The 24,756-nt window shown below is 42.3% G+C and overlaps 1 protein-coding gene across 1 annotated transcript in view; it reads left to right on the top strand.

The window, feature by feature from the left end:
• GMPS (guanine monophosphate synthase) overlaps positions 1–24,756 on the top strand; it is a 67,453-nt gene that overhangs the window by 20,768 nt on the left and 21,929 nt on the right. Inside the window, exons 4-9 of the mRNA XM_030574636.1 lie at positions 5,542–5,639; positions 7,548–7,651; positions 17,915–18,108; positions 19,199–19,364; positions 21,238–21,389; positions 22,182–22,355. Coding sequence (XP_030430496.1) covers positions 5,542–5,639; positions 7,548–7,651; positions 17,915–18,108; positions 19,199–19,364; positions 21,238–21,389; positions 22,182–22,355 — 888 coding nt within the window. The remainder of the gene's footprint in view (positions 1–5,541; positions 5,640–7,547; positions 7,652–17,914; positions 18,109–19,198; positions 19,365–21,237; positions 21,390–22,181; positions 22,356–24,756) is intronic.

The following is a 24,756-nucleotide window of genomic DNA, read 5'->3' as shown; positions in this document are numbered from 1 at the left end:
AGTGAAGCTGTGGAAGGGACCTCTGGTGAGTGTACCTTTTGTAAATATAAAACATGGTTTAAAAGCAAGCGTTTTTTAATGATTAATTTGCCCTGAGGACTTGGGATGCATTCGTGGCCAGTACAGTTATTGGAAAAGTCTGTTAACATATCTGGGGATGGAGTGGAAATCCTCCAGGGACATCTCCATGAAGCTGTCCTGGAGGTACTCCAAAAGCCTTTGCAGAAGGTTTCTGGGCAGGGCAGCCTTATTCTGTCCTCCATGGTAGGACACTTGACCACGCCATGCATGCAGCAAGTAATCTGGTAACATTGCATGACAAAGCCTAGCTGCGTATGGTCCCGGTGATCGCTGGAATTCAAGCAACATCTGTTCTTTATCTCGCTGTGTTATCCTCAGGAGAGTGATATCGTTCATGGTAACCTAGTTGAAATTCAGGAATTTAATTAAGGGGACAGACATGGCGATTCCTACTGGGCTGTTTGCCTGTTGCTTAAAAGAAATCCTTCCTTGCAGGTAGCCAAGCAGGAGGGCGGGGAGGGGGAGTGTGATTGGCGCTGAGCTTTTTTGCGTTTGTGCTATCAGCCATGCGGTGGAGGTGGGGAGAGGAGTGTTTAGCAGTGATCTTCCATGATACCAGCCACGCGTTGGGGGGAGGAGTAAAGCAATCATCCCAGAGAATTGGATGGGGGGGTGGTTTCTGCTGCTGCATGTTGACAGGAAAGAAGCAGCACTGAACGGGCTTTGCTTGGTATTTGGGAAAGGAGGGCGCTGTGTATATGAAGGCTGCAGAAGCCGAAAGACAATGTCTTACCATGGCCCGCATGCAAGCTGAATTCTGCTGCCCGGACCTGCATCTGTGAGATCTCTAACACCAGAGCCGCAGGCACTCAATATTAAGATGCAAAATGCGACCTTGTAGTGAAATCACATGTGCTATGTAAGGTGAATAGTGTTGTTCACCGTGAGAGAGTATAAGCATTGTTCTGTAAAATGTATCTTTTTAAATACTTCTCTCCCTTTTTTCCCTCCCTCATGCAGCTGCAAATTCTTCAAGCCTCCCTCCTCCATCCTGAAGGCTATCTCAGATAAGGCGGCGGAAAAAAAAGATGCGAGATGAAATGTTTTTGGAAATCATGGAAGTGATCCGCAATGAAAGAGCTCATCTGAATGAGTGGAAGGACGTGGTATCAAATTACAGGAAAGATGCCAGTGAACGTGAGGACAAGAGGGACCAACGTGAGGAGAGGAGGGACGCTCGAGATGAGAGGTGGCAGCAGGAAGATCAGCGGTGGCGGGATGCAACGCTGGGGCTTCTGCGTGATCAAACTGACATTCTCCAGCCTCTGGTGGAGTTTCAGGAACAGCAGCAGGATCACAGAGTGCCGCTGCAGCCCCTGTGTAACCACCCTCACCATGTTCCATATCCTCCTCATCCAAACGTGTAAGAATGCGTGGGGGGAGGCTTTGTGCACCCGCCCACTCCACCCCCGTGGACAGCCCAACCAAAAGGCTGTCATTACTTTGAAATGTTTTTAGTGGCCTTTTCCTTCCCTCCTATCCTCCTCCCAAACCACACCTGGGCTACCTTGTCAGTTCTCTCCCTCTTTTTATAATGAATTAATAAAGAATACATGATTTTTTTTAACGATAGTGACTTTATTTCCTTAAGCAAGCTGTAATTGAAGAGGGAGGGTGGGTTGCTTACAGGGAATGAGTCAATCAAGGGGCGGGGGGTTCATCAAGGGGAAACAAACACAGCAGTCAGACCGTACCCTGGCCCGTGATGAAACTCATTTTCAAAGCTTCTCTGATGCGCACCGCTTCCTGGTGTGCTCTTCTAATCGCCCTGGTGTCTGGCTGCATGTAATCAGCGGCCAGGTCATTTGCCTCAGCCTCCCACCCCGCCATAGAGGTCTCCCCCTTAATCTCACTGAGACTGTGGAGCACACAGCAAGCAGCAATAACAAAGGGGACATTGGTTTGGCTGAGGTCTGAGCGAGTCAGTAATGTGTTCCAGCGCGCCTTTAAACGGCCAAATGCACATTCTGCCAACATTTTGCGCTTGCTCAGCCTGTAGTTGAACAATTTCTGACTACTGTCCCTCCAAAATCTGCATTCAATGACTGCAACCTGCCCCATTACCATCAGGATCTCCAAAGCACAGGGGCCCGCGGTTTGAGATAATTCTATGTCCATGTCCTCATCACTCTCGTCGCTGCACTGCTGTAGCCGCCTCCTCGTCGCCTGGTTTTGCAGGTCCTGGTTCAGCATAGACTGCACAATAATGCGCGAGGTGTTTACAATGTTCATTATTGTTGTCTTGAGCTGAGCAGGGTCCATGCTTGCTGTGCTATGGCATTTGCACAGTTCACCCAGGAAAAAAGGTGCGAAACGGTTGTCTGCTGCTTTCACGGAGGGTGGGGTGAGGCTGTACCCAGAACCACCCTTGACAATGTTTTTTGCCCCATCAAGCACTGGGATCTCAACCCAGAATTCCAAGGGGCAGGGGAGACTGCGAGAACTATGGGATAGCTACCCACAGTGCAACGCTCAGGAAATCGACACTAGCCTCGATGGACGCACACCACCGAATTAACGTGCTTAGTGTGGCCGCATGCACTCGACTTTATACAATCTGTTTTATAAAACTGGTTTCTGTAAAATCAGAATAATCCCGTAGTGTAGACATACCCCATGTTATAGTATGTTAGGATTGGTTAGTTAAATTTCCGTAAAGTAATTGGATAAGGTATAGCTAAGCAAAATTCAAGGTTTATTATATAGTTTGCTGTTAATCAGGAAGGGGGAACAGAGACTGGGGATGGGGGAATTGGGATCATGTTTTGCTAAAGGGAGAATGGGAACAGGGATAGGAACAGGGACACAGGCAAGGCTCTGTGGTGTCAGAGCTGGGAAAGGGGACACTAAGGAAGGAAACCGGAATCATGCTTGCTGGAAGTTCACCCCAATAAACATCGAATTGTTTGCACCTTTGGATTTCGGGTATTGTTTTTCTTTGTTTATGCAAAAAGGACCAGGGAAGTGAGAGGGTGAAGGAATGAGCTGACCCCTGCACCTGGTATGGGCCCTGGTTCTTCCTTATTCATTTATTTAAAAAATCCTTTACCCTGGCTTGCAAGAACCCGCAACTACCATCATGAGAGTTCACTATAGCCCCTCAAAGCAGCTGTTGGGGAGGGGGACTTATAGGCTCACCTATCTGATGCGATGCATCCGAGTCACGGCACCAAGATGTTAGGGGGCTTATTCCTTCACCCTCTCACTTCCCTGGTCCTTTTTGCATAAACAGAGAAAAACAATACCCAAAGTCCAAAGGCGCAAACAATTCGATGTTTATTGGGGTTTATAAATAGAACCAGACAGAGACCATGCAAATAAACATACAAAACAATACAGAAGTAAGGATTTCACAGCTACATCTATACAGACATAAGGGTTTTCCAGCTGTTTCTATTAATAAGTAAGTTCTTGCCAGACAAAAAGCTATCTTCTAGGCTCTTCCCTTTCTCTAAAGGTAATAAAAATATCAGGGCAGGATTGTATTCCTAATAGCCCAATAGCACCTTATTTCAATGTAACTAGTTTGGAATGTGAGGATGTGACCATACACTTCCCAGCTTATGGCTGCCGAACTACATCTTAGCTGAAGGCCTTAGCCTGTCACAGTAAAAGAAGACCATTACACAAACCATAATCTTTAATTCTTTCTTTTATACCTCTATAACTAGCTAAGTGATAAGAATACACCTGAATTCTTAAAGTATAGGCCTTTGCAAACAGGCCTGAATATCTATATCCTAACAGGATAGTTTTCAGGAGCAACTCTACTGATGGAAAAATACATAAACTGATTTCATGTTTGTTTGAAACTAGAAATTGGGTTAGTTGATACTGTAGTAGAAACAATGTCTAATCTTAAAATCATTTCCAATATGTTAGTCACCATACTGCCAAATCAAGTGTGTTCTTCAAAATGGTTGATTACAGTTCTCACTGGTTCTAGGAAAATGCAATTAGCAAGAACAGGAAAAAAAGAATACCATGAAATAGAAAATATACATTACAGAATATTTCTTCTCTAAGGCTGTTGTAACATTTCAGATCAAAAGGAACAGAAGTTCTGTATTTTGTTTTTTATTCAATGAGTCATAAAAATAAACCTTTGCATTTAGGCATTCAGTGCTCAGCCTCCCCCCCACTACATTATAATTCACCTGTAATATGCGTCCATTCTTTTGTAGTTTCAGCTATTTATCATGCCTTGTATTTAGGCTTGGAAGGATTAGATTTTTTTTTTATTGGTAAATGTCGATTTTACCGTACACAAAGTGACAAAAAAAAATTCCATCGATGATTAATCAAAATTTACAGCTAGGCAAAATAAGAGAAATGCTGTTTGATAACTTATTAGAGTTCACTGTTAATGATGTCAGAGCAGGAGGGCCATGTAGGTAGCTTTAACTTTTTAAATCTCACTGTTTGCTGTCATTAGATAATTATTGTCTGACTGCTAAACCCCTGCCATTTTGTCCTGCAGTTGTGAAAATTAAATGGATTTAAATCTAAAAAATGCTTAAAACTAAATACCAAAATTATCTGTTGAAATTTTAAAATAACACATTTTGCCAAGCCTACTTATGCTCTTCTTACACCAGAATTGGAGTTGTTTAAACATTAAGTACCAGAAAGGTCTCACATTTATGTATCGGTCCTAATTTCAGAAATCCCTAACTTTTGTTTGATCTGTTTTATGGTACACAAATGGCTGACTAGCCAATCAGCGAAAGTGATGGAGGCTGTATTATGATTTAATTTCAAGAAGTTAGGTGAGGAAGAAGCATAAATACATAGAAAGTATGTTTAGAAATAAATATTTATGTAGACATGATTATGTAGACAGGTCTGGATTGAGATGATGTTACAATCTGCCGTCACATGTGCACATCTTCTATTGTTGTAAAAGAGAGCTAGGTGCATGTTTCTGCAGTCAGAATTTAGCCCAGAGTGCATACTAATGGAACTCCTGTTAGTTATGAAATGTTGGTATGAATTGCCTCTAGTATATGTGAAAATAGGCCACTTGATCCTCTTCTGACCAAGAGAATCTCTCAATGCAAAGAGAACCCATATTGATTGGTTTGAAAGACTAAAACAGGAAATAGAAGAATTGGTAGAATCCAAAGCCTGCCACTAAAGTTATTGACTTAATAGCATTAATGGGGGCCTACCTAGTCAATTTATAGTAGGAGTGGTTCCAACCTATGCTGGCAGGAGGCCAGCAGAAGGGGAGACTGATCACTGAATAGTGAGAAATAATGAAGATTCTGACTGTTTGGTAGTAACATTCTATAACTAGTATAAGAGTGACCTTGTCTGCAGGAGGTTTCAGTGACTAACAATGTTGTCATGTTCAGCAGGTTAAAGTTATGGGGAGAGCTAGGTGAATATATTAAATAGAAATTATGTTGGACTGTGAACTAGTACTGTAAGGTAATTACAATGTTTCTGATTTGACAGATGATGAATAAGGTATTTGGAGGTACAGTGCACAAAAAAGATGTTAGAGAAGATGGAGTTTTCAGCATTACTCTGGATAACACATGCTCACTGTTCAGGTATGCAGGCAGTTCTAGCCACAAAAATGGTAGAGGAAATGTCATTCTAGAAATGAAAGCTAGTGACAGTATAGACACAGGCTAGATTTATAAGGTAGAAAATGGAGTTTCACCCATGCTTATGTGAAATTGCCCACCATTTGCTTATATAGCTATTGCAACTATGTGTGTAAATTAGGCAGTTACACATACAAATATTGAGGTAGTTAATGGCCCAATTAAGCATACATATTGGTATGCACGTTTGTATGCAGAACTCTGGCCTCTGTCTTTTTAAAAGAAGCAAACCCCCTATGTTGTCTTCTTTTTAAAAAGGATAATCACGCTATACTTTACATTTGCTGTAAGGGTAAGGTTTTTTTGGGCTATATTCTTCACCCTTGGATCTTTTATGCATGTTACTTGGGATGCTCTGTATCGTTATATTCTAAAACATTTTTAAAATGCTTACCTTAACTTAAACAAGGAGTGCTTTATTGGTATAGCACCAGAGAGGGTGCCAAGGACCACAGCCTGGGAATTTTTGCATTAAGGCAAGTTCAACAGCTGTTGAAGCATTGTGTTGTACAGTAGGTCACTTAGCTATTAGTTAGCATCTATAGATATCCAAGTTCCTGAAAGCCATGGAAAAACTGAAATCATTAAAGAGGTCTTCTGTCTCTTTAAACTTGGGTTGTAGTATTCTATAAAAGCAAATTTGATTCTCAGTATTGCCACAGCACCTCTCTTTCAGCCCCCTGTATCATAAGGTCCTAATTCTTGTGACCGTTTCTTCTTCCAGAAGTGTCGTGGAGCTTCACATCCTATCCTGTAAGGTTTAAGGCCCCTCAGGAGAGGCTTGTCCTTATGACCTTTTCTAAATTCAGGCTTAAGGAAGCTTTGTTAATTTTTTATTTTTTTTTAAGCACTGCCCATTTCCCCCTGTTAATCCACAGAAGTCTGAGTAGAATATAGGCTTAGCTGTCGAAAGAACCCTCTGAATTTGTCTTGAGTGGAGTTCAGAGCTTCAGAGAGGTTATTCATCTTGCATGGAGTGCACCTACTGTAAGAAAAGTGAAGCTGCTTCCAGAGAGAAAATGTAACAGCTGAGAAGCTGATTAGTAAAACTTTAGTGCTGGAAAGAATGTCCCACATGTATTTAAAACGTGTACTTGACAGGTGGTATCTTAGTGGGACGAGACCCGTGAGAGGGTCTGATAGAAATCTATTAAGTGGCCAACTGGTGTATCAGTGCACACCCTCCTGAAGAACTAGGTATGTTGTCCATGCATCACTGGATACAGCCTTTGGTAGAAGGATATTACAGATGTCTGTAATTGCACCCAAAAGTTGGATTTCTTGAACTGATGTGGGAAGGTCCGAAGTGTTCAGAGTGGCATATAAGATCAAAGAGAAAAGGGGAAACTTTCTTTAGCTGTAAATTACCTTTCATTGAAATTTTCTATACCAGTACATACTGCTTTCCTTGGATGACTAGTATAAAATTCTATCTTAGTTTTTTACTTATTTTTGGCTAGTACTACTTCTGAAGTTTCAGTGAAATCCTGTGAACTGGCAAGTTCTGTAGATGACATGCCCTGTACACATAAAGACTTGATAGCTGTTATTTTCCCTCTGGCTGGGAGAAGTTATATGAGACTGAGAATAGGTTGAGACTGAGAGGGAAGGTGGTCTCCAAGATGTTTTGTTAGTTGATCTATGCTTTGAAAAGGTAGAGAACCTGTGCCCTAGAACATTAGTCAATCTGAACTAAAATGTCTGTCAGCAAAAAGTTAAAATAGAGATATGAAGTTGTATCAGAAAATCTGTGGTGTGTTTAAATTTTTAATATTTCACAATTGACTATACAAATAAAGTTAGATGTTTTTGTTTGTACTTTCACTGATTCTGTTTTTATCCTGTGTTTAGGGGCCTTCAGAAGGAGGAGTTTGTGCTCCTCACTCATGGAGATAGTGTAGATAAAGTAGCTGATGGGTTCAAAATTGTTGCACAATCTGGGAACATTATAGCAGGTATGTATTCTGTACAATTATGACTTAATTTCCCTTTAAAAAAAAAGGCTCAAGAGACATCTGCTGAACTGTGGCACAGAATTTGGGCGTTGTAAAAATAAGCTTTTATGAAACTCAAGATTACATTTCTCTGTAGTGTTTTAACCCAAACATTGCCCCATTGTGCTAGTAAAGAAAAAGACTGAAATTGATGCAGAAATGACTCGTTTTGTTTTAAATGTTCAAGTTGAGAAATGTTAGAAAAGGCATCAGAGAAAAGGAACTTGATTTCAAGAATTCTTTAGATTGTCTAATATGTTTAATTCGTTCACTTTGGTATTTACTATTGTCATTTTAACTGTTTTTTAACAGAGTAAAAAGAATTGCAGTATTAAAAGAAATCTTTCAAATTTCTTGCATAGAAGGTTACAGGGGAAATGTGTAGATGTGGGCCCTGAGAGTTGACTTAGAAAATGTACTTAAATTATTAAGACAACTTGCAACTCACTGAATCAAACCACCTTTTCTGCAGCCAGCAGATTATAGGTTAGTCTTCTGTTTACTGAGCCACTTTGTGAGATCTTTAACCATTCATGCAGCTCTTATTTTAAATCCTTGAGGAAAGATCCAGGATAGAAACTGCTGAATTGTTGGATGAGCAGCGTTCTGTAAGCTGGTCTCCATTAACCACAGGTCAAGCACAGTGCTGTATTTGACCTGTAGCAAATCTGCAGTACTGTCACCTGCAAGGATGTGTAGGTAAATATAGTTTGAATAGCGAATCTCCTGTAGCCAGTAGTCAAGATTACTTTTTTAAAATCCTTATTTAGCTTTTAAATAAAATTACAATTATGTAACTACTAAAGAGGAAACTGGCAAGCGTTATAGATTCTCGTTATAAGAAACTCCAACCCATCCCCCAAATTTTTCAAATCCTCTAAAACATTGTGTGGGCAAAGAAGAAAAACTAGAACTTTCAAGCACATCCAAAAGTTCTTGTATAATGGTCAGGCCCTTGCCTAATCATAGTTGAGGTTAAGCAAAGTTTTCGGTTTAGAGCTAGTTTTCAAAGTGCTGTAAAATCGATATACTGTATAGAAGTGCTTGTACTGGTATTGCTTATTCTCATACAGGAAGGAGAATAAACCATACCATTGTAAGGCATCTTTTTTTTTTTTTTTAAACTGGTATAACTGCATCAGCACTAGAATTTTACCAATATAACTATTTGCTAGTTTTTTTAAAACATTTTTTTAAACTAGAATAGTAATATCGGCATAACTTTTAATTGTGGATGAGGCCTGAAATTTCTTTGAGGGTATGTGGTGGAAAGCATGACATTAACTACATTTCCTGGTTTTATAATATTTGTACTGCGTAGTTGAATATTTTTCCTGGCTCTCCGAGGTACCTGATTTTTGATTGCTAACTTCCATGTTTTGGAAGGGAACAAAGTACTGCTTAACAGTCTGAACTGTGCTTTAGTGAATACACCAAAATGCAAGAGTAACACAAAAATCAGATCAGTTTCGAATGTCACCTATTCATAGTCATGCAATAAAGAATTTTCCAAAACATCGTCTACATACTACATGTTATCTTAATTTAGATGAGCTTCCTTTCAGCCTTATTGTATTAACAGCAAGACTGGCAGTGTCTTAAATGCGTGTGTGTGTGTGGGGGGGGGGGGGGTTGGGATGGTTAAGTGTTTTTGTTTATAAGCTTTAGTTTTATTGCCACCTTCTAAGCTGGAAAATCTGATGACAGGAATTCAGAATGTAGTGCCACCAATTTTCTTCTGTGATCATGAGTAGATCTGCTAATATCAGAACAAATAAAGATCTTTTCATCTGTAAATTGTGTTTTATCCATCATTTTCCATATTGTAGTCAAAATACATTCTCAGTTCCATGGTGATGACAGATTCACTATGGCCCATCCTGCAAACACCTATATGCAAACTTTTATCCGTGTACATAGTTTCTGTGGAGTGAATCCATGCATAACTGTTTGCATGACCAGGGCCTAAAAATGTATGAATTGAGATGGATTCGTAGGTTTTTTTAAAAGAACACCAGAAGGCACCACTATCATTTCTAGTCTAGCCTCCTTATAACACTGATGAAGTAGGCGATTTAAATGGGGGAGATTTGAGAGGTATATGGAATTTTTTTACAATATGTAATTAGGGTCAGATTTGGTAAAGGAATTCTGCAAACACAAAATTATTTCAAATAATTCCCTTCCTTCAAAAGATTCTAGCAAACCTAATATTCTTATGAGTTGATTTTATAAAGTTTTCAATAAATTAAATTTTCCAATCCAAAAAAGCTCTTTTTAAAGGTGAAAAAAAAACCCTCTAGAGAATTTTTTTCCATCTGTGCTTCATTAATCTTTTCACCTACATTTTTCATGTTTTTCTCAACAAATAGAGTTCTTTATTCTAGATATATTTCTGCTAAAGACAGATACAACTTTGATTCAAACACATCAAACTTTATACTGTAGGGTTTGAATAGCTGCTAGTACGTCTTCTAGTGAAACTTTGGAAGTGATCCCTGTTTCAATTTGTTTAGGGGTATGTTTCTGATAAGGTAATTAGACTAGAAGTCTGGTTGGGCCTAATTTTTAGGCTGGACCTGAACCAGACCCAACCCCACTCCACCTGAGCCTGAGATGGTAGAATTGAGTTTTGACATGATTGCCTCCTGCCCATGTGTTCTGCTCTTTCTGCCTGGGGTTGGCAAAGTGGTGGCTGTGTGTACCTGCAGCAGCTGCATGCACTGGCAGCGCACTAAGCCCGCAGTACACACAGCACAGTGAGGTGACAATGGTCAGCAGGAGCATGGCATGCTGTGGCCACCCGGCTGACCCCCACAGGCAGGAAGAGAGCCAGCTTGACCCAAGCCCAGCAGAGTCCAATTGTTTTCCAACCTGGATCTTATACTTTTAGTCGGGTCCCATTGACTTCAGAGCAGGTTGCAGGACTCTAAATTGTACTGCTTCAAAAGCAGTAATGGCTCGTAGAGGTGGAAAGAGAAAGTCAGTCTGTTCTTCTTCAAGTAAATGTGGCCATGTGTTCCATGTAGGCGTGTGTGCCCTAGAGCTGGAGAACTTTGCCTTACAGTACCCATAGGAGTGGCATTCATGCCCTGTGGCCATAGCACATCCCTTCTCACCTCCAGCCGTATAAGGGTGGCGCTGCTCTGAACCCCCACAGTTCCTTCGTACTGCCTGTGACTAGAGTTGGAGCTTTGTGTGGTGTCCTCACCTCACACTTCTCTGTTTTCTGAGATTTTTTCTGTATTTAAAATCAGTAGTACCTTAGGTTTGATTTGTGCCCTGTGTGATAATCTCACCAGGGTTCAAGCATTGTCTGTCGTGTAGGGGTGGTCATCTGCCACAGCACCCCGGAAAGGAGGTGCTTGTTGTATCTTAGTGAGGGACACATTAAAGAGAGGCGTTCCATCTGCAAGTAGTTCACCAAGAAGACTCAGGTGATGAGACTTGCAGCTGAAGCAGCACCTTCTGGAGCAGGCCATGAGGCCCGCTTCAGCACAGAGGCCCTCATCTAATCAGCAGTTGCCTTCAGATCTGGCAAGTGATGCTGCCTAATGCTTAGGCTCGGATGTTCCCCCTAAGAGAAAAAGGGTTATTCACCCCCTTGTGGTGTGGTGAGGAAGAGGTCCCATAAAACAAGTCTGGATCATTCCAGGATTCAGGGAGGCTCTGGCTCCTCCTCTTCTAGGAGGAGTGCTGACCAGCATCGTATTTCCTTCAGCACACAGGATGGAGCAGGTCCATCCAGCCACTCCCAGATACCATACCAAAAGCAGCGAGAGCTCATAAGGTGAACTCCGGATCTGGCCATGGGGTGTCCTTTGAGTCCAGTACCAACAACTCTGCACCAGTGCCAACTCTTTCCATGCCGACAGCATACCAGGTGGCATCAGACATGCTTTGCCTATCAGTCCCAGACTCTCTGGTGGTTCTTTGGCTTCTACAAGCTTGTCCTCTGTTGTGCCCATGACACCTTCTGTCCATGTTGCAGAGCCATCACGTCTGTCAGCACCACAGCTCTTACCACCTGGGCAGCTGACTATCAAGTAGAGGCCAAGCCTGGCACCAAAGACACCATTGATGCCGTTACATCCTTCAGTGCCGTATTTATCTTGGAAGTCCATTCCCGGCCTTGGTGTTGATGCCTCTCCGGGTACTAGGGAGGAGTGTGGCTCATTCAGTGCCACTGTTGCCGATTCCCTGCTGTTCTTTGGCACTGGTGCCACCTCCTTACTGGGCTTCAGATGAATCCAGTTGGTTGTTTGCCCCATCGGGGCTGGGTCCCACATTGTTATCACAGAACCTCTAAGATTACGCAAGATCTAGGTTGGAGTTGTCCTCCCCCTCCTTGTCAGATAAGAACTAGAGGTTACCTTTGGATCACTATTGGTACCAAGATCTGCATCTGTTCTGCAATTGTGACGGGATTTTGGCCCAGTGCCTATGGTCACCAATGCATTATCCATATGCCCTGTGGCCTCCTTGGAATCCCTGGGACACTCCTTGATCCCTGAGATCCCAATCCTCAACCTGCTCCTTAGCAAGATCACTGGTCTCAATGGTGGCTTCCACTCCCATACCATCTAAGCTGTGAACGACCACTGAGTTCATTCCTCCTTGGACCTGCTGGGCTCTTCTGACCAGATTCTGTGATACAAGAATAGGTGTTGTCATTGGTGCAGCAGACCATCTCCTCGTCCTCCCTTGACAACTGTCATGTCAGATTCTTCCTCTCCCTTGATCCCCGAGGACTTTAAGGCATACCAGGACCTCCTGATGCTAATGGTCACTAACTTGGGTATCCTGGCAGAACTCCTGCAGGAAAATATGTCTAAGCTACTGGATATTCTCCAACCATCAACTCCAGGAAGAATAGCCCTCCCAATAAATGAGGCTCTCCTGGAGCCTGCAATAGCCCTCCGACTTATCCCAGCTTTGTTACCCCCTACAGCGAAGCATTTGGAGAAATGGTACTTCGTTCCTACACAAGGGTTTGAGAGTTTCTATTTCCACCCAGCATCTAACTGCCAGGTGGTGACGGCAGCAAAGGACAGAGCTTGGCAGTGAAGGTATAAGTCCACCCCTAAGGACAGAGAATCCAAAAAGATGGATGTAGTGGGAAGGAAGAGTTTTATACCTCCTCTTCCCTGCAAATGCACATCAAGAACTGCCAGGAGCTGTTCTCTAAATATGACTTTGTCAGTTGGGCAGCCATATCTAAGTTCATGGACAAGCTGCTGGAATCCTCCAGGGAAGAATTTATGGCATTCATTGCAGAAGGCCATATGGTAGCCAAGACCTTGTTGCAGTCAGCTCTGGACATGGCAGATGCTGCAGGCAGAACTATGGCATCAGCTGTGACCATGAGGAAGGCCTCGTGCCAATGGAATTTGGGCATTGTGTCTGATATGCTGCAGACCATTGAGGACTTACCAATTGGTGGTTGAGTTTTATTTTCTGAAAAAACTGACAAACCTTTTACTCTTTTAAACACTTCCAAGCTACTCTGCATGCTGTGGGAGTATATACTCCAGCCACGAAGAGATGCCACTATGGCAGTCAGCAGCCTCAACAGCAGTACTGCTCACAGCATTGTTTTTTGTTTGGTTGGGTTTTTTTGGCCAATCCCGCCTCTCCCTTTTTTTTTTTTTTTGTGGCAGTAGGACTACTCTAAAGAGAACTAGAGATCTCAGAGGAGTAAGTCCTCTAGTTCTGGGCTTAACCAGCTGCCCACTGCCCTCTTCTTCTCCCCTTCACACTCATCCAGAATCTAGCAAGTGCCCATTTTGACTCGTATGTCCAGGACAGCAATCCAGTAGTAACCTCTCCTTCTCTATCTCCCCTGTTTAGGGACAGGCTGGCCAACTTTTACAGTGTTTGGGTCTTGATTACAACAGAGAACTAAGACTTAAGCACCTTAAGATCAGGTTATGTCTTACAGTTCGTCACTACCCTCCTACCTGATCTGTTTTTAAGGACCCCTCTCACGAGACACTGGATCCTCGACACAGGTTCAGTCTTCACTGGCTTTGGGGGCCATAGAGGAGTCCCCGTGTGGCATTGGGGCAGGGGTTCTACTATCCATATTTCCTCATCCCTAAGCCAAAGGGAGGGACGAGACCTATCTTCAACCTCCATGAGCGCAACAGATACATCAGATATGTGAGATTCCCTTCCCAAAATCTTCCTTGCCTTGAATCACAATGATTGATTTTCTGCCTTGGACCTGCAGGATGCTTATTTCCACATAGCAGTCCTCCCAAGCTACAGGAGGTTCCTCAGATTTGTAATGATTGGCTGGCACTGCCAGTACACTGTGAGGCCTTTCAGCTGTCTTCCACTCCCCAGGTTATTACCAAGTGCATGACTGTGGAAACAGCATACCTCAGGAAGAAGGGAATTCCTATCTTCCTGTACCTAGATGTGCGCTTACTGAAAAGTGAGTCCAGAGAGGAAGTCCTCTCATATTCACGTCACACTATGCCTACGCAATTGTCTAGGTCTCATCCCGAACAGTGGGAAGTCAACATTGGTGCACTGGATCCTTGATAGATTCTATGAGCTGAAGAGTGTTTCTAGGAGATCCAGCCCCTATATCTGGAGCTGCAGTCTCAACCACAACCCGAATATACCTGAGGTTGCTAGAGCATATGGACATAGGTAGTCCAATTTGCCAGGCTGCGCCTCTGAAGTTGTGGCTGAAGTCGATCTATCATCCAAATCGCTGTCCCCTGGACATGCTGGTCTAACTCCTACCACTAACTCCTTATGATAGACAATTCAGGACACTGTATGCCAGGATATTCCTTTTGCCTTCACTGATCAGGACCTATAGTCACAAATGCCTCCTTAATAGGTTGGGGAGCACATCTGGACTCACTGAAAGTTCAAGGCCTGTAGTAGAACAAGAAGCTTCTCTGCATATTGGTGCCCTGTAGCTTTGTGTCATCTACAATTTGTGTTAACTTTTCAGGACCACAGCAGGGGCTCTCATACTCACTGACAGTACCACCGTAATTATATGAACAGACGGGGATGAGGGAGCATGCTCTAACATACTTTGTCAAGAGGCAATCAGGCTCTGGCAGTTTTGCACCAGGGAAAACATTACCTCCATGACCAATCACTTAGCGGATCACCTCATCAGGAATTGCTCCCTGAATCATGAGTAGTCTCTGAAGTCGAGCATCCTGCGGTCCTTCTTTGCCATTTGAGGTGCCCTGACAATCAACCTGTTTGCCACAAGAGAAACAAGAAATGCCAGCTGTTCTGCTCTTGAGGGGGTCTCATTCCGGGCTCCTTGACCAGTGCTTTTCACCTGAACTGAGAATCGGCACTGTTGTATGCTTTTCCTCCAATTCCAATCATCCCACAGGTCATTCTCAAGTTGACATTAGACCATCAATGTGGCCGAAACAATGTTGGTTCTCTGACCTCATGTTATCAGTTTGGCCTCCTATATCCCTTCCTCTTCATCCTGGCCTCCTGACTCAGCATTGCAGTCAATTTTTTCTTCCAGCTCTCAGCTCCTTGCACCTCGCAGCATGGATGCTTCATGGTTTTATGAGGAGGAGGAATGATGTTTGGAGGTGGTCTGGCAAGTCTTTCTCAACAGTAGGAAGCCTCCACCAGGGCAGCCTATTCAGCTAAGAGGAAACAATTCTTAGTATGGTCGTTAGCCCAGGGAGTTCAACCAACCCGGGCTTGTATCCAGGACATCTCAGAGTACCTGTTACCTTCAATCTTCTGATCTTGTGCTTGGTTCACTGAGAGTCCACCTGGTGGCAATATTGGCATTTCATCCACCTATCCTTGGGTAGTCAGTTCAAACTCCATGGCAATGAGGTTCTTGAAAGGAGCCATTCGTCTCTACCCACCAGCTAAAGAGACGGATTTTCTGTGGAACCTTACTACTCGTGGGAGGAGCTGTGACCACAGGGTGCGGATCATAATGGTCCCTTCTGACCTTAAAGTCTATGAGTGCTGCACCCATGGGTACTGTAAGGCAAAGTTCTCTGGCTCTGGTGTATGAGGAGCGCACACCTACATGAAATACACATCTGCATCACATCTCGAAGAACAACCATTGTAGGTAGGTAACCAGTTTCCCCTCACATTTGACACCACCTTTGGTATCTCAGTATAGTGATTGGAACTTTTAAATTGTTCCTTCTCTTTTGACTTTCTGCTTTCTTGGAGAAAACATAATTCATAGATTCATAGACTCTAGGACTGGAAGGGACCTCGAGAGGTCATCGAGTCCAGTCCCCTGCCCTCATGGCAGGACCAAATACTGTCTAGACCATCCCTGATAGACATTTATCTAACCTACTCTTAACTATCTCCGGAGATGGAGATTCCACAATCTCCGTAGGCAATTTATTCCAGTGTTCAACCACCCTGACAGTTAGGAACTTTTTCCTAATGTCCAACCTAAATCTCCCTTGCTGCAGTTTAAGCCCATTGCCTCTTGTTCTATCGTTAGAGGCTAAGGTGAACAAGTTTTCTCCCTCCTCCTGATGACACCCTTTTAGATACCTGAAAACTGCTATCATGTCCCCTCTCAGTCTTCTCTTTTCCAAACTAAACAAACCCAATTCTTTCAGCCTTCCTTCATAGGTCATGTTCTCAAGATCTTTAATCATTTTTGTTGCTCTTTTCTGGACCCTCTCCAATTTCTCCACATCTTTCTTGAAATGCAGTGTCCAGAACTGGACACAATACTCCAGTTGAGGCCTAACCAGCGCAGAGTAGAGCGGAAGAATGACTTCTCGTGTCTTGTTTACAACACACCTGTTAATGCATCCCAGAATCACGTTTGCTTTTTTTGCAACAGTATCACACTGTTGACTCATATTTAGCTTGTGGTCCACTATGACTCCTAGATCTCTTTCTGCCGTACTACTTCCTAGACAGTCTCTTCCCATTCTGTATGTGTGAAACTGATTGTTCCTTCCTAAGTGGAGCACTTTGCATTTGTCTTTATTGAACTTCATCCGGTTTACCTCAGACCATTTCTCCAATTTGTCCAGATCATTTTGAATTTTGACCCTGTCCTCCAAAGCAGTTGCAATCCCTCCCACTTTGGTATCGTCTGGAAACTTAATAAGCGTACTTTCTATGCCAACATCTAAGTCGATGATGAAGATATTGAACAGAGCTGGTCCCAAAACAGACCCCATGCGGAACCCCACTTGTTATACCTTTGCAGCAGGATTGAGAGCCATTAATAACTACTCTCTGAGTACGGTTATCCAGCCAGTTATGCACCCACCTTATAGTAGCCCCATCTAAATTGTATTTGCCTAGTTTATCGATAATGATATAATGCGAGACCATATCAAATGCCTTACTAAAGGCATCTTACTCAAGCAGATGAGGTGCGTAAGTCTCTCTAAAGCCCAAAAATGCAGGTTTGAGGCTGTAATTCTAATGATTTCAAGGAGAAAAATGGCCTCCAGATATAGTTTAATCTTTGAGGTGTTTTAGGGAAATGTTAGGTATAGTAGAACCTTGTTTATCTGGTCTAATTGGGGCCAGATCAGATGATAACTCCGGATAAACTGGAGAATGGGAAAATGGGATGCTGCAGTGCCATTTAGTCACAGGAGTGATTGCCTACTTCTTGCCCTGGAGTCCTGGTGGTTCAGTAAATGCAGAGAGCTGATTAAGGCAGGGTTGGATAAACTGGGTTCTACTGTAACTAGTGATCTACTATTAATAGACAAAACTGCAGAGAGAAACTTAAAAAAAAATAGCTTCCCACTTTGAAATCCCACCCAAAATCTCAAAGAACAAAGTTAATGAGGACAAAAAAATAACACCAGTATGTGGGAAAGGCAGTTCAGCAGCAGCAGTTCATGCTCTGTGGGGTTTTACCTCTTCTCCCTAAGTATTGACACTTCATCCCAAATGTGGAAAGTGTAGAGTCTCAGTTCAGCAACACCTGCCAAATTATTGCTTAAATATCTTCATTAAGCAAAGGAACTGCATCACAGATATGCCTAGAACACTTGAATTTCATGTGTAAAAGGAAAGGTGTTAAGCTGCTGTACGATTAACCTAATTCTAGTGGCTATTGTTTTTAAAATATTTTGCTATGAATTAATCTGCCAGTTCAAACCTGAGTATTGAAGAGGACACAGTATGGATTTTAAAATTTTATATATGGCCTTTACATGTTGTAGTTGTAATTTTTAGTACCATATCTCTCTTTACATGAAGGTATAGCAAATGAATCTAAAAAACTGTATGGAGTTCAATTCCACCCTGAAGTTGGCCTTACAGAGAATGGAAAATTGATACTGCAGAATTTCCTCTATGATATTGCTGGATGCAGTGGTAACTTCACAGTAGAAAATAGACAGCTTGCATGTATTCAAGATATCAAAGAGAAAGTGGGTTCATCAAAAGTCCTGGTAAGTAGGTTTGGAACAGGTTTTGCAACTTCCAGTCTTTTGAATAATACTGACACTTGTAGTTATGCTGGTTACTTAAAAAAATGACAGTTTTCATGCTTCAGGGTGTAAACTGGCCAGTGATTTAAGAAGCTCATTCTCATGTACTGCGCAATTTGCCTAGTGCACTGTTTCACTTTTCATTTTCCTTTGAAGCATTGGATATAGCAAGGTGGACAAACTATGTCCCAGGAGCCACATCCGGCCCTCCAGAAGTATTAATCCGGCCCTTGAGCTTCTGCCAGGAAGCACTGTCTGGGGCTTGCCCTGCTCTGATGCTCCAGCTGGGGAGTGGGTTTGGGGTCTTGCCCCACTCTGCACGGCTCCCAGAAGCAGCAGCATGTCACCCCTCCGACTCCCATGCGTAGGAGTAGCCAGAGGGCTCAGCACGCTGCCCCCACCTCTACCGCTGCCCCTGCAGCTCCCATTGGCTGGTAACAGCATCCAGCGGGAGCTGTGGGGTGATGCCTGTGGACAGGGCAGCGCACAGAGCTGTGTGGCCGCACCACCACGTAGGAGCTGGCAGGGGGACATGCCACTATTTCTGGGAGCATCTTGAGGTAAGCGCCAGCTGGAGCCTGCCCCTTAACCCCCTCCCATGTCCCAACCCCAGCCCTTGTCCCCCTCCTGCCCTCTGAACCCCTTGGTCCCAGCCCGGAGCACCCTCCTGCACCCCAAACCCCTCATCCCCATCTCAGAGCCTGCACCTCCAGCCAGAGCTCTCCCACTCACCCCCCAATTTTGTGAGCATTCATGGCCCACCATACAATTTCCATACCCAGATGTGGCCCTCTGGCCAAAAAGTTTGCCCACCCCTGGGATATAGTGTGATACATAGGTTATTATTGCGGTGTTGTTGTAGCCATGTTGGTTCCAGGATATTAGACACACAAGGTAGGTGAGTTAATATCTTTTATTGGACCAACAGAACACCTTGTTCTGAGCATGGTAATTCTTATATTCAGTCTGAGTTTTAAGCTAACTATCATTCTCCCATAGATGTTTGGACAAGTTTGATTTTTTTTTTTTTTCTCCTCTGGCCCTAACCTAGGTTTTACTCAGTGGAGGTGTGGACTCAACAGTGTGTACTGCTCTCCTGAACCAAGCTTTAAACCAAGACCAAATCATAGCTGTGCACATAGATAATGGATTCATGCGCAAGAGGGAAAGTCTATCTGTGGAGGAGGCACTCAAAAAACTTGGAATTCAAGTCAAAGGTACTGTGTTTCATGTTACTTATACTTCATGTAAATGAGGATAGTATGGCTAGTCTTCTAAAAGAAAATCCATAATATTACAATTAATCATAGTTTTATTGTCTAATGAAACTGCATGTGAAATTTTGAGAGTTTAAATATCAAAATGTAGTTGTTACTAGTACTATATGTACTATAATTATATGTACTATATATGTATATGTATTATATGTACTATAATTATATATATTATAATGATTTAATATTAGGGTACTCCCCAGTGATCCAAATCAGGACTGAGGCCACATTGTGCTAGTCATTGTACAAAAATGCATAGGAAAACACAGGCCCAGAGCCAAATAATTTGAAATATAAGTTTAAATAAACAGATTCTAATTTACAAATTAGTGCTTTCCATCGACGAGTGAAAAATGATGTCCTGAACTGACAGATTAAACCAATTCACCAGTGGCACATACACCTCTACCGCGATATAACGCAACCCGATATAACACGAATTCGGATATAACGCGATAAAGCAGCGCTCCGGGGGGGCAAGACTGCATGCTCCGCAGATCAAAGCAAGTTCAATATAACACGGTTTCACCTGTACCATGGTAAGATTTTTTGGTTCCCGAGGACAGCGTTATATCGGGGTAGAGGTGTATGTGATTACAGCTATTGAATTGTATGACAGTTGACATCTGCCTCAACCATCGGTTCCTTTTCTTCCATTCAAGCCATTGCCTTCAGCCAGGGCCGGCTCCAGGCAGCAGCACAGCAAGCAGGTGCTTGGGGCAGCCAATGGAAAGGGGCGGCCTGTATGGCTCTTCGGTGGCAATTCAGCAGCGGGTCCCTCAGTCCCTCTCGGAGGGAACGACCCGCCGCCGAAGAATGAAGCGGCAGCGATAGAGCTGTCGCCGAAGTGCCACCAATTGTGGCTTTTTTTTTTTTCCTTCACCGCTTGGGGCGGCAAAAACACTGGAGCTGGCCCTGCCTTCAGCAGTTGCAGTTGCCTGTTCATATGAAGCAATTTTTTCTTATTTTTCTTATTGAAGAGTTTAGCTCTCAGTTCTCTAGTTAAGTCTTAATTGTTTAACTTTGTAAGCCAATTTGCATGTGTGATATCTTTCTGATTTCAAATTTTTTTTAATAAACAAGTTTCTTTTTGAGATGTGTGTTGTACCGATGGCTTCTGGGCAGCCCACTTATTTATTTTAACCTATTTTCAGAAAAGCTGGCTGGGAAGCACCCTGGGGGTTACAAGCAGTACATTATGAGAGATCAGAAGGTATCCCTTTTGGCCAATAAGGTCTCAGCTTTTTTCTCCTCAAAGATGTGATGGGATTAGAGGAGACAAATGATGCATATCAAAGCTAGGCAGTGAAGTATCACATCATTCATACTATTTACATAAAATCATGTAATTCCTGAGTAGCTTTTGCATATTGATTAATCTGGCAATGAATACTGTTGTGTCTAATGACTTTTTATGCTCAGATTGTCAAGGCATGTGGTAACATGGTATATGTTAGACAACACATTCAGTTAAACTGCCAGCAGTGAACAGTGCAAAGAGCTGCAACCTCTGTACCTTCCATCTTATCACAAGGAAAACCTTACCCAATATAGTCTAAGCTTTGTCCATCCATAGTTGGTTCAGTGTTTCACCAAGAGTAATTGTATGGTGGAATAGGTTAGTAAGGGAAGTGAGTGAAATATCGTCACGTCAGATAATCCTTAAATGAGTGAGTGCTTGAGTAGCCCTGTAAAATGCAGAGTATCTGAAGATATGACCTGTAAGTGATCTTTTTAAAGTAATGGACTTATTTTCTGCAATCCTGTTTAGTATTATATATTGATTTTTCTCAATACATTTCTGTATTTTGTACAGTGGTAAATGCAGCCCATTCATTCTACAATGGTACAACAACTCTGCCAATCTCTGATGAAGACAGAACTCCCCGAAAAAGAATTAGCAAGACTTTAAATATGACTACAAGTCCTGAGGAAAAAAGAAAAATTATTGGTGACACCTTTGTGAAGGTAATCGCTTTATAGTTATTTTAGCATTTAAAAGGGACACTGTCAATTAAATATTTTTTTAAGTGCAGTCTTACTCCACTCGAGAAAGCCTTTCTCTGGCAATGTATGCTTCAGGACATCAGCTATCATGTATGTTTTGGCATGTGGATGTTGGACATAGGTGAGGATAGAATATACGATATCTTGCTCCAGAGCCCAGGTGTCTAACACATAACTTCAAGGAGAATCTGTTAGCTGAAGCAGAATTAGGTTTGCCACTGATCATAGCATGATGATTACAAACAGTTGAGTAGATCTTCTATTCTGTCCACTATGCAGCTTACTGGCTGACTCACATATAAAGGCTAATATACATTGCACAAGCTTTAAAAAATAACATGTTTTTACCAAATGGCAAATGACTAACTTGATAGTTAGTATCTTGGTTTTGGTGTGTTTCTAACAATGCATCAACTTGCAGCCATTTTAGCTTCTGTTTTATCATTAATGATTCAGGGAGGATGTGTACCTAGCTAAGAAGCACTGTAACTATTAGTGGTAATTCAAATATTAAAAAAAAAAATTAGTTTTATTAAATCATTCAGCTAAATACATAACAGACACATGTGGAGCAGGAGTTTTGGCTTCCCCTTTTCAGGAATAGAGTATTATCACAAGCAATCTTCTTATTAATCAGTGTTGGTCTAAAGCAGAGGGGATTGAAATTCACTAGTCCTTTAAGTATGTCTGCAACATGATTTTGGATCCCTCAGGATCAATGTAAAACATTTATTTTTTCCCTCCATATTATAGATTGCCAATGAGGTAATTGGAGAAATGAATCTGAAACCTGAAGAGGTCTTTCTTGCTCAGGGAACCCTAAGGCCTGATCTCATTGAAAGTGCATCCCTTGTTGCAAGTGGCAAAGCTGAAGTAATCAAAACTCATCACAATGACACTGAGCTGATCAGAAAGCTGAGAGAAGAGGTAAATAAAAAATGAGTATTACATTTATTTTATTTTTGATGTAACCCAAATCTGAAGTTAAATGTGAAAAAATAAATAGTATGTATACCTTCCTATCAATATAAATGTTGACACTAGGGAGGCTTTGTACAGAGCCCAGTTTGACAGGGCCCTGTTTTGATCAGTGCCTTTAGGTGTTACTGTAATATATATGTGGCTGTAATTAATTTACTCTTAATCTTTCTAACTTTCTGGTTCTCCTAAAGTAGTTTTGGTGGGTTGAGTATTTGGGCAGTACTGAATAGTTGGTGAAAATATTCACAAATTGTCAATTTGATGAATTTCAGCATGAATGATTTTGTTCAAAAATTCATATAAGAAATTTTGCTTTTCATGGTTCTCCCATTTTAAAACCCATTTCCCAAAAAGGGAGCAGAAACAATACCATGTGTTTTAGGTGGAAAACTAATTTGGATAGGCTTCCCAACAAGCTGGATCCATCCCGCCTGCAATTCACTAATCAATAGCCTATCTGCATTCCCAGAGTTCAGCACACTAACTTTCCAACAAGATCTGGACACTCTCTAAGGGAGCCTTGACTGAAACCTGTGAATTCAACCCATGCCCTTCCTGGCTTGTGAAAGAGAGTCATGGGCAATTGGTGCCACTCAGGCCTGAAACAGCCAACCCTTCATTTGAGAAGGAATCTTCCCTTCTTCAAACACAATAATTCAAACAACCCTTAAGAAATTCAGCCTGGTTCTAGCCAGCTACAGCCAAGTGTCAAACCTTCCATTCTTGAGCAAGCTCATAGAGAAGCTAGCGGAAAGCCACTACTGGTTTATCTAATTGAAGCTATTATCCTAAACTGGCACAGTCTGGGTTCAGGCCAGGACATGGAACTGAAACCGCTTTAGTAATACTGATGGATGATCTGCTATCAGTGGATAGAGCGTAGACATCCATTTTAATCCTCCTGGACTTCTCTGAAGCACTTGACAATGTCAACCATAGGATAGTGTTCTTGTGCCTGAGAGAGGTAGGAGGAGTCCAGGGTAATACACTAAAATACTTGCATCCTTCCTGGAGGAACTTACCCAACAAATAGTGACGGGAAATTGCACCTCCACTACTTAGACCCCTCACTTGTTGAGTCCATAAAGATAAGTTCTCTTTCACTGATCCTATACAACATCTACATGCACCTACTAGGTGAGCTGGTCAGACAACGTGGATTAAGTGCCAGAAATATGTAGATGATATACAGCTTTACCTGTCCTTCACCACATATGACTACAGCTCTACCATCAAGATGGCCTAGGGCTTGGATGAAATTAGACCATGGATGAAGAACAGCTGGTTGAAGCTGAACCTGAGCAAGATAGAGATGATGCTGGTCAGCGGAGGAAAGCATTCTGAAGAGTTTCAACCACAGTGCAGTCTCCTTTGGTTGAAGACACCCTCCCCAAAATTTGTCAATTCAGTCCGTGGCCTAGGAGTGCTCCTGGATTCCTTATTGACACTAAGCACACTCACAGCAGCATATTAGAGTAATGCTTAGTACCATCTGTTGTTGGCTAGGAGACTCCATACCATTCTGGCAAGTAGTGACCTGCCATCAGTTACTCATGCCTTCGTAACATCTCAGCTGGACTATAGCGATGCAGTGTATCTGGGCATGAAGCATTCGATGCTTAGGAAACTCCAACAGACACAAAACGTTACAGCACACCTCTGCAAAAGCCGGCTGCCATGAATGCATCACAGCCATTCTCCACTTCCTATACAGTAAAACCTCAGCATTACGAACACTTCAGAAATGGAGGTTGTTTGTAACCCTGAAATGTTCATAACTCTGAACAAAATGTTATGGTTGTTCTTTCAAAAGTTTACAAATGAACATTGGTTTAAAACAGCTTTGAAACTTTGCTATGCAGAAGAAAAATGCTGCTTTCCCTTTATTTTTTTTTAGTAGTTTGTTTAACACAGTACTGTACTGTATTTGATTTTTTTGTTCTTTTTTTTTGTTTGTCTCAGCTGCTGCCTGATTTTGTACTTCCAGTTTCAAATGAGGAGTGTGGTTGACTGGTCAGTTCATAACTCTGGTGTTTCTAACTCTGGGGTTCTACTGTACTGGCTTCTCATAGAATATTGAATCAAGTTCAAGGTCTTGGTACTTCACAAGATTCTTGATGGCCCGAGTCCAGGATATTAAAAGATCTTCTAAAGCTCTGGGATGAAGACCACGCTTAACAAGTTCACTTCTCTGTTGCAATGGGGTTTTCTTTCAGATATGAGCTTTACCCTTAAGGTAGAGACAGAGCTTTCTTGAGGCCTCACCCGAAACTGTAGAATGAATTCCCAAAGGAACTCAAAACCATCACAAACCTCACTGCCTTCAACTCCACATGCAAGGAGCATT

The sequence above is a fragment of the Gopherus evgoodei genome, chromosome 9 (assembly GCF_007399415.2).
Source record: "Gopherus evgoodei ecotype Sinaloan lineage chromosome 9, rGopEvg1_v1.p, whole genome shotgun sequence".
Taxonomy (NCBI): Eukaryota; Metazoa; Chordata; order Testudines; family Testudinidae; genus Gopherus; species Gopherus evgoodei.
This window is presented reverse-complemented; position numbering and strand designations above follow the sequence as displayed.